This window comes from Cajanus cajan, chromosome 11 (genome assembly GCF_000230855.2).
Source record: "Cajanus cajan strain Asha chromosome 11, NIPB_CcT2T_4, whole genome shotgun sequence".
NCBI lineage: Eukaryota > Viridiplantae > Streptophyta > Magnoliopsida > Fabales > Fabaceae > Cajanus > Cajanus cajan.
In genome coordinates this window covers 6,556,627-6,567,026 of record NC_138527.1, presented here as the reverse complement: position 1 = coordinate 6,567,026, position 10,400 = coordinate 6,556,627, and the positions used below count along the sequence as shown (strand labels likewise).

At 32.2% G+C, this 10,400-nt stretch overlaps 1 protein-coding gene across 1 annotated transcript; it reads left to right on the top strand.

The window, feature by feature from the left end:
* Positions 1-531: 531 nt before the first annotated feature.
* On the top strand, positions 532-2,993 carry LOC109813342 (tolB protein-like protein). Its single transcript, XM_083066277.1, has one exon. It carries the CDS (start codon positions 845-847, stop codon positions 2,798-2,800), a length of 1,956 nt encoding a protein of 651 aa, XP_082922403.1. The 5' UTR covers positions 532-844; the 3' UTR covers positions 2,801-2,993.
* Positions 2,994-10,400: the final 7,407 nt, after the last annotated feature.

The following is a 10,400-nucleotide window of genomic DNA, read 5'->3' as shown; positions in this document are numbered from 1 at the left end:
TATATATGTAAGAAGTTTTATTATAACCTCATTAGAAAATGATATTAAATTTATATTTTCAAATTAAAACTGACAAAGATTATTTAATATTTTTCATATCCCTATACATATATCTAGTATATAATAAATTTTAGTGTAATTAAATCATCTATATTTTCTTCCGTGTAATAAGTGTGGCATTATAAGTGTAATCAATTGTCACAATGTTACAAAATACACAATAAATGAATTTTATTCTTAGGATAAATAATTGTTATATATATATTTCAACAATTTTTATTATTAGGATTTCATTCACCGAAGTTTTTCTTTAAAAAAAATAAAGAATCATATATTTTATAAGCAATTATTAATAAAGAATCATATATTTTATAAGCAATTATTAGACAAACATAAATTATTACGATGATACATTCAACTTATCTTTCATCTAACTTGTATCTCGTTTTTGTTCCCATAATTATCTTCATTTTTTTTTTTTATATTATTACTTATTATCCATCTTTTCTACTTTCTTTACTTACCTCTCCACGTTGCTCTCGTACATTCCAAAATTCCCGTGTCTTGGCAAATAAAATAAACCACCTTTATCCGAATAGCATAGCGTCCTCAAAGTTCAAATCAAAGACGGCTTCTGTAGAGATTCGTAAATGTTGACTCGTGTGCCGCAAGCAGATCGAAACGACACAAAATTTTGACAATACTACGTCACGCAACACCCAAAAGAGCAAGACTGAACCTATTTAAACCCCCACCCCAACCCACACAAATCCCACGCCACCAAATCCTCAATCGTTTCACACCTAAACCCACTCGCTCTCACTCTCACTCTCACTCAATCCCAATGTCGCCACCACCGGGAACCATCGTATTCAACACCGTCGGAAGACCCCAATACGGCTTCGACGTTTTCTCCGTCGACCTCCACCACCACCACCCTCCGCCTCACGCTGCCACAGACCACCGCCTCACTGATGCCATTTCAGTAAACTTCAACGCCCAATTCATCAACAACCAAAACGACGTCGTCTTCGTATCCGAAAGAACCGGGTCGCCCCGCTTCTACATTACCCGACCCGACAATAAAAAGCCCCAACCTTTGCCTTTTCTCCCCAAGGCTCTCTTCCACGATCGCCCAATCATTAAAAACGACAACCTCTACTTCGTTTCCACGCTCCACCAACACGACGCCGTTTTCACCAACTTCAGCGCGGTCTATTCCTCCGCCGTCAATGACGCCGCCTCCGTCACCAGACTCACCCCGCGCGGCGAGGTCGACTACAGCCCCGCCGTCTCCCTCACCGGAAAATTCCTCGCTGTCGCGTCTTACCGCTCCCGCCCCTGGCAAACCGACGATTTCCGCGAACTCCAAACGGAGATCGTCGTTTTCCCCGAGTCCGATCCTGGAAACCGAGTCACCGTGAGCGAACGCGGTGGATGGCCAACGTGGTCGCGAGACTCGACGATTTTCTTCCACAGAATCGCCGAAGATGGATGGTGGAGCATTTTTCGCGTTGATTTTACCGATTTCGATCTATCCGAGTCACGAAACTCGCCGGTCCGCGTCACACCGCCTGGACTGCATTGTTTCACTCCGTCAGCTTTCCACGACGGGAAGCGCATCGCCGTCGCAACTCGCAGAAAGGAGAGCAGTTTCCGGCACGTCGAGATCTTCGATCTCGAATCCGAAACGTTCCAACGAGTCACCGAAACTATAAACCCTAACTTCCACCACTATAACCCCTTTGTCTCGTTGGACTCTCGCCACCTCGGGTACCACCGATTCCGAGGCGAGTCAACTCAGGGCGAGTCGACGTACCCGCATCTCGATAAAATTGTCTCTCCGGTTCACGATTTACAATTACTCAGACTCAACGGTTCCTTTCCGAGCTTTTCCCCTGACGGAGATTTCATCGCTTTTAACCACGACCTCGACGGTAACAGAAACGGCGGGGTTAAGATCATTAGCTCAAACGGTTCTAAACGGTGGACGTTACTTAAAGGACGCACGTGCTTCCATAATGCGTGGAGCCCGACGGAGAAGAACGTGATATTCACCTCCGTTGGTCCAATCTTCGAGTCGGTTTATAAAACGGTTCAAATCGCTCGTATTGAGTTCGACCCCGCTCATTTAACTAACGACCGTGAAGAGGTTCCGTTTAAGTTAACGATTCTGACGAAAGAAGAGACGGGGAATAACGCGTTTCCGTCATGCTCCCCGGATGGGAAGAGTATTGTGTTTCGGTCAGGGAGGTCGGGGCAGAAGAATTTGTACGTAGTTGACGCCGTTAAGGGGGAGTGTGAGGGCGAGATACGGAGGTTGACGGAGGGAGCGTGGATCGATACGATGCCGTGTTGGTCACCGAAAGGGGATTTGATAGCGTTTTCGTCGAACAGGCATGAGGCGAAGAATAGCGAGGTGTTTGGGATTTATTTGGTGAGGCCTGATGGGAGTGGGTTGAGGAGGGTTGAGGTGGCGAAGGGAGAGGAAGGTGCGAAGGAGAGGCTGAACCACGTGTGTTTCAGCCGCGACGGAGAGTGGTTGCTGTTCACGGCCAACTTGGGTGGCTTGTGTGGTGAACCGGTGGGGTTGCCCAACCAGTTTCAACCGTATGGGGACTTGTATGTGGTGAGGGTGGATGGGAGTGGGTTGAGGAGGCTGACGTGTAACGCCTACGAGAATGGAACGCCCACGTGGCACCCTGGGGACTTGGCTGCTGGAGATTATGGTGGAGCTCAGGATTGGGATAAGGTGGAGGGTGACTTTCAGGAACCGCTCTGGATCACATGTGCCATTTAGATTTTATCACTTGTGTTTCATTGGTCAGTGGTGACTGGGAAAATAAATTGTAATGTAATATGAACCTGATTTCGTCTTCTGTGGGGTGTTGGATTGTTCTAAACTTGTAATGTTTGTCCGTTATAGGTAAATAAAAACTTGTGATGTTGTTTGTTGCATGTTTCTAAATAAGGAAATTTTCTTTTTCTTCTAATTTATAGGTTTTCGTATCTATTTTATTGCTATTTTGGTCTATTAAAATTTAAGACGATACATGTTGATAAAATATACGGTTTTATTTTTTATTATAAGAAAAAATTATTTTTATATACATTAAAAAATGCTTTTCTGTGTTAAATTTTACCAATTTCATAATTTTTTTTAAAATTATCTTTATTATAAATATTTTTAAAAAATAGTATAACAAAAATGTCATGTATTAAAATCTATTTTTTAAAATATTATTAAATGATGGAAAAACAGTTAAAAAGGACTTATATTTAAAAACAAAAAATACGTTTTTTCTTTATATAATAAAGAAGAAAGAGAATATTTTCTAATTTTAGGATTCTTTTGAAACAAAAGGCTATGGTGGTGTTGAATAAAAAATTTCAAAAGGCTATGGTGGTGTTGAATAAAAAATGTCATTTAAGAAGAAAGTGTTATCGAAAGTTGGAATCAAAGCATCCATATCTAAAGAATATTAATGAATATTATTTTATTATATAATCAAAGCATCTAAATAAGTGGATGTAACTAAAGTTTTTATTTATTTTAAATGGATCCACTATATCACATAATTTTTAAGAAATTTATATTTATTTTATAAATTTTATTCCAATGGATAGTTCTTATAAGTAACCCATACTTTTTATAATATTTTTTTTTACACTTTATTTTTTTATAATTTAAAAAATATTTTAATTATTAATAATAAAATATTAATTTAATTATCAAACTGAGGTAGTCTAATAAATGATATCAAAGACTCCTTTCTTTTGAAAATGGGATCAAGTTGTTTTATTTATTTTGATTTTTACTTCCATTCTTTCGGTTTTAATATTTCTCTTCTTTCCTTCCCCAACCCCAAAATCATTCTCCCCTCAAACCTTATTAAGAAACCTTTCCCTTTCCAAACTAGTCCCTTTCTCCTTCCCCTTCTCGTCAGGGTACTTCATGGATCACACAAAGATCATTTCTTTACACATAGGGATCATTTACTTCCCTTTACTTCGTTGGACCCATGTTCAAATCAAGTCCATTTCTTTGGTGGGGTTTAATGCCCTTTCTTTTTAATGCAAATTTGGTACCATTTGCTGATTTGGGTTTCATGAGTTTTATCTCAAATTTTTATTTTTTCAATTTCAAGTTTCAGCTTTATTTTTTCAGATCTTGTATTAGGTTCCATTTCAAGTTTCACTTTTTACCCTAGATTTTATATTGTTGTTATTTTACTTGTTTATGATGTATTTTTGAAATAAAAGGTTAAATTTTTTATCTTTTTGTTCAACTTTTGATTTTTCCTTTTGTTTGTGTACCTCCTCCTCCTCCTCTTCCTCCTTCTTCTTCTTAATGGTAAGATACAACCCGTGGTGAAGATGCTCTAAATAATCTTATTAAAGAGATTATGTAGAGATGATCTTGAAGAGGCTATGAAAAATACTTAGATCTAGTAATCTTTGGGATAAGATTATGTTGTTGTAGTCTAAAGAGAGAGAAACATGTGTCTAGAATGAGGGTTGTTATATTGAAATACCTTCATGTTGAAAGGAATGGACATATCTCTTTTTGAAGAGTGAATTAATATAACTTTGTATTTAAAGTTTTTCTTCCTTATCTTTCTTATCCTATTGCTTTACAAAAGCATTTTCAATAGCTATCTCAAATTTAGCATATAACAATGTAGAGATAAAGATTCTATTGAACACTATGTAGAACAAAGAATAGTCAACAATTAAGCTTCCTCTCTTCAAAGGTCAAAACTATGACTATTGGAATCTAATGCATGACACTTAGATATGTAGGACATAGTTGAAAACAACAACTACATACTTGTTAAGTCAATAAGCAATCTTAGACCCCTCAGACTTTAGGTTTTAATGATAACAAATATAGACATTTTTCTAGAGAAAAGTTTTTCAGATCAAGTTATAAGACAAATAGTAATACAATCAATTATTTTTTTCATTAAGTCTATAAAACGAAGCATTTTATCTATAGGTCAAAAGCTTTATACTTATATCATTTATGATGACTGGTAACCGAATCATTTTTGTCTGATATTCCTTAACAAGTCGAAAGGAATAAAAAGCTTCTTCGGTACTTACACTTCACAAAGGAACAAAAGTTATGCTTTGCATCAGAAAAGGATCGACATATCCCTTGAAGAATGCAAAATCTCAAAGAAAGATGTTTTCAAACTGACACATGCATATATAGTTTATCTCTTTTGGTATGTAAAAGGTGATACATAGTTTTCTTGATCAAATAAGAAGTGCAATTTTGTGAAATACATTTAATATTTACATTTATTACACTAACAAACACTTCCCCTCACAAGGAACAAAAGATGAAGACAAACAAAGCAAGCCTATGAAAGATGCTCAAGGATTTGTAATGGTTATCTTCATGAAGCACTTCTATAAAGAAGCTTGAAGATTCAAAGAGGATAAAGATACACACAAAGAGACTTGCACAAACACAATTATAACAACAAGATGCATATACTTTTTGGTAGCTCATCACATAAGAACTCCACAATTAAGTGTGTTTGGCTTGGAGTAATTTAGGGACGAGTGACCTTCTAGAAGGTTTCCTAGAAAAGACAAAACACGGTGAAAAGTCATGTGTTGGTTTGTGGTAACAGTTATTGATCTTAGAGGTAGTCATACATCTTAGAAAGCGCTACCTATGGAGGGTTTTGACCAGTGAAGAGTTCTAAGGAATAAGGAGTTGTGTGAAGTGTCATGGAGTGGAGCCATTAAGATATCAAATCTAAAGGGTGTTACAATCAATGTGTGTGTAATGTATCTTGATTCTTTAATAATGCTTCTTAAACCATTTGGATTAAAGACATTAGTGTGTGAGAGTGAATATTAACCATTACATTAATTATAAATAGTCAAAACTAAAACAGAAAAATCATATAAATTTTTTAAAAAGTCTTAACCATTTTTGTATTATTATATAACTTCAATTTATTCTTCTCATTTTTATATAAACACTCACACACACTCATAAAGAGACTGATTAATCTTACTAATTTATGTATAGTTGTATAACTTAAAGAAATTAAAGTTTTTAAAAGAATCTTGTAACTTATATATTAGCTTAAATATCCTTTTAATTTGAATATTTAATATTTTAGTTCTTATAAAATTATTTCAATCATTTTGGTGTTCAACCCTAGGGGTCACTAAGAAAAAGGGTTGAATTGGTGTTTAAAAACTATAAAAAATTTAAAAACACATAGCCAAATTGATTAGAAATTGTGCCTGTGCTTGACATGATTTGTAAAGCATTAGTAAGATGCAATAATCTAGAAAATGCATAAATGATTTTCCCTTGGAAATGAATTAACTAATGTATCTTTTGCTTTTCGAACCAACTATTCATCTTTTGCAAGCAAGACTTTTCTTTCTCTAACTTATTTATTTGTTCCTTAAAGAATATGAAGATGAATGATTTAGATTTTCTTTGCTACTAACCTCATTCATGCTTGATGATGAAGAGTCCCTATACTAACTTGCTTCTTTATTCTTTAACTTGCAGCAGATTATGAGTTGTTGATCATTTTCCTTTGCCTTCTCTGAATAGTCTTTTCCTGCACCTTTGTGAGTACTTTTCATTTCCAAAAGCACCACCCTTAAAATCTTAATATAGAGGTGAAATTAATATGCCCACTAAAATGACCGCATGATTTTTGAAAATCTTAGTTACTTTTGTTTTGGTGACATTAGTTCTACGAGAGTTGTAGTTTGGTTGACAAAGGGAAAGAGGAACACAATAAGCTTCAATCTGAAAGGTAATTTCTAGTCATGGTTCTTAAGATCAATAATCATGGATATTTAATTTTTTTTTTGTCTAACTAAGGGACTAATTAAATTATTATGATGTAATTTTTATTCTTGTATATTGTGATCCCAAGAAACCAAATAGTTTTAAGTGTTTTTTTCTTTTTTAATTATTGATGCAAAATATAATTATAAATTATATGTTATGTTCAAGAAGCATATTATTCTACATATTCTATATATTATATCTTATACTATTAAATATTAATATATATATATATATATATATATATATATATATATAACATGTAAACATGACAAGTCAATTCAAACTTTTATATTCTATTACAATATTGCATAATTTTCTATCACAGTTTTCTTTGGAATTTGAGATTACTCACATTCATTATTTTAGTATATAGGGATTATAATTGCATATGTATTAGTTTGATACTTGGTGGAGGACTTGTTTGTAATGAGTAAAAAGCTTTTTTAAATACTTTATATTTTTCCTTTATTTCAATTAACAAAACATTCCATTAACATAACTGGTTCAATTTTTTTTTTACCTTAACAGACTTTTTTTCAATAAACAAGTCTTGGATTGACTTGCCTTTAAATAATCTTCTATATATAGAAGGATTGAATAAATTCTTAGACTTTGCATTTTCTATAATTCTTGCTTTCTAATTTCATATTTGTCTTTCTTCTTGAAATAACATCTAGATAAACATCATTGATTGTGTTGTGCTCCTTTGATATTCACCGAATTTGTTGTTCCCAAGTTGTGTTTTAGCTTTTTTTGATTCCTAAAAAGGCAATATTTGTATAATAAGAATTTTTCATTGTAGATCTAATTTGAATTCAATTTTAACAAAGTTTGTAATATTTTAGGTATACTTTGGTGATCTTGTTGGAATTTATGAGACCTTTTTCATGTTGTCAGCTATTTGTATAATTAAAACCTTATTGTTTTTTAAATTTTTGAAGAAAACAAATAAATTGTCACGTTTAATATTGGTATGATTTTTATTTCTATTTATATATTTAATTGTGTTGATTTTTTTTTTTGAAACAGGTTATTGAATTGAAATCATAAATGGTTGAACAAAATAAGAAAATAGAGGAACAAAATAAAAGATTTGAGACAATGATGATTTTTTTTGCACAGAATTATTAGGGTCAAGGACTTCCTGACTTGCCTATATTTCAATCTTCACCGGTAATATTTTAAATTTGAATTAATTTTATAAATATTTTAAAATATACTTTATATTTCTAACTAAGTTTTATATTTAATTTTAGGTATCTGACCAAGGAAGTGCACAACCAATTAATGTCCCTAATCATTCTCCAACAAATTCTCAAGATAGACAATAGGGCTATATTTGTTAGGGAGAGATGTTGACCTTTTTGTTTTACGAAAATCAATATTTTGTTGGATATGTTTTTATTACTTCTTAAAAGTCATTTTGAATATTACTAAACTATGAATGTTACTAAACTATGGATGTTGCTTGTTAGGAATTTTTTTGGATGACTTGTTTATGTACATTTACTTATTAATATATATTAAATTTATGGATTGTTTGTTCATTTTATTTTTTAATATTTATATAACTTGTGCATTTCAAAATTCATATATAGATTTAAATATTGTACATGGGTAAAATATATAAGGTAAATAAAAAAATATTTTAATTTAAAAAAATTGATTAACAAGGGTTAAAAACCAATGGAAAAGCTTAAAATTAATAGGGGTTAATGAACTCCAAGAAAGTATCACTTGTTGATAAGCCAATTGAGATGCTAATGATGGTTAAAAACCATTCATAAGCTACAGGGATTTAAAAATTACAAGTACAAACAAGATATTAAAAACATAGTGTGGCATTAACTAGGGTTTACAAACCCTGGTAAATTACGGGGGTTACATAAACCATAGGTAATGTGACGACGTTAACGGGGGTTTAAAGCCCGTAGTAAATTATGGGGTTACACAAACAGCCGGAATTGATGATGGCGTTAACGGGAGTTTACAACCCCCGATAAAATACGGGAGTTTTGTAAACCGCGAGTATTGACTATATCGTTAACGAGTGTTAGAAAACCGTGGGTATGCCATGCATTTTTGGTAATTGTCAAAAACCGCTGGTAAATTGCTTGCCACGGATGCTTTCCCGACGAAAATCACAACCATAGGAAATACATTTTCCGTAGGTTTTAACCACGGGTAATGCCAAAAATAACCCATGCTAACTCTATTTTTTCTTGTAGTGATAATTTTGACTATAAATAGGGATGTCCAAACCATGTTTAATCATCTAATTTTTAACTTTAGTTTTCATATTTTTCTCTTTCTTGTATTCATTATTGAGGTTTTATAAGAGGCTAAAAGTCGAACTTTCAAATAAGGATCTTTCTAATTATAGTTATCTCTTTTCCTTTGTTTAATGGGTTCTACCAGCATGTCTAACTAGTTTCTCTTTTTTAGGTTTGTGATGTAATTTTTCCTAGTGAACCTCTAATGATAAATTCATGAATTATGTTTTAACTGTCATATTATTTTAGTATTTTGTTTTTATCTTAGTTAATCAGAAGAAAATGATCAAACTCTTTTAATTATCAAAACTCAAACAGTTAAATTCTAGAAAATTGCATGATCAAACTATTTTCTTAATTTTCAATTGAATTAATTTATTAATTTGTTTATGCATTTTTATGATTTATTTTTAGAATAAATCTCTTACGAGAAATTTGGAATTTTCTTAAAGTAAAGAATATTGACTTCTTAATTGGAACTAAAGGATTATCAACAATTTCATAAATAAATTAGTAACATTGTATAGTTTATGAATTTTATCTTGGTGGGCATCATGAACAATAAGTTATAATTTTAGGACATTTATCTCTTACTCTTAATATAAAAAAATCTAATATTCTTTTGTCAAGTCTTGAATTAATATTCTTTCAAATCAAATTCTATTTCTTTAAACTATTAAAAATCAAGATTAAGTTAGTAATTATTTGAACCTAGTCTGTTGAATTATATACCTATATTTTGTTTATTGTTATTACTATGGTAAGGTATGTTTGCCTTTAAACACAAAAATTACCGTATGAAAAGTCAAAACATTATGTCATATATCTCCAGCATCATCATTTTCTTTTAATCACAACATATACTCCTTATAACATTTTTATGTTCTTTTAGTCTTGATTGTTAAAGTAATTATGGTATATGATGACGTAGTTACAGAGTGTCATGTAAAGATTTATTAATCAAGAAATTTTTAAAACATATTAATTAAATACTAGTGACTTTACAACAAAAAAAAAATGAAGATAATAAAGATAACATTAAAGAAAATACAAACAATTTTGACATGTAATTGAGTGTAGAAGAGAAAATAGCCAAGTACAGCGAAAGCGAAGGCAAATCCAAATTAAGAGCTGTGATGGAAGAAGATTCATGGTTGGTGAAAATCGCAACAATACTACTTAATTAAGGGTTATTAATTTTCTTTATTAGTTCTTCTTATTTTAGTTAATATTTTTTTATGAGTTAAACATCTATACATTGTCAATGTAAAATTTTTTTACACTGG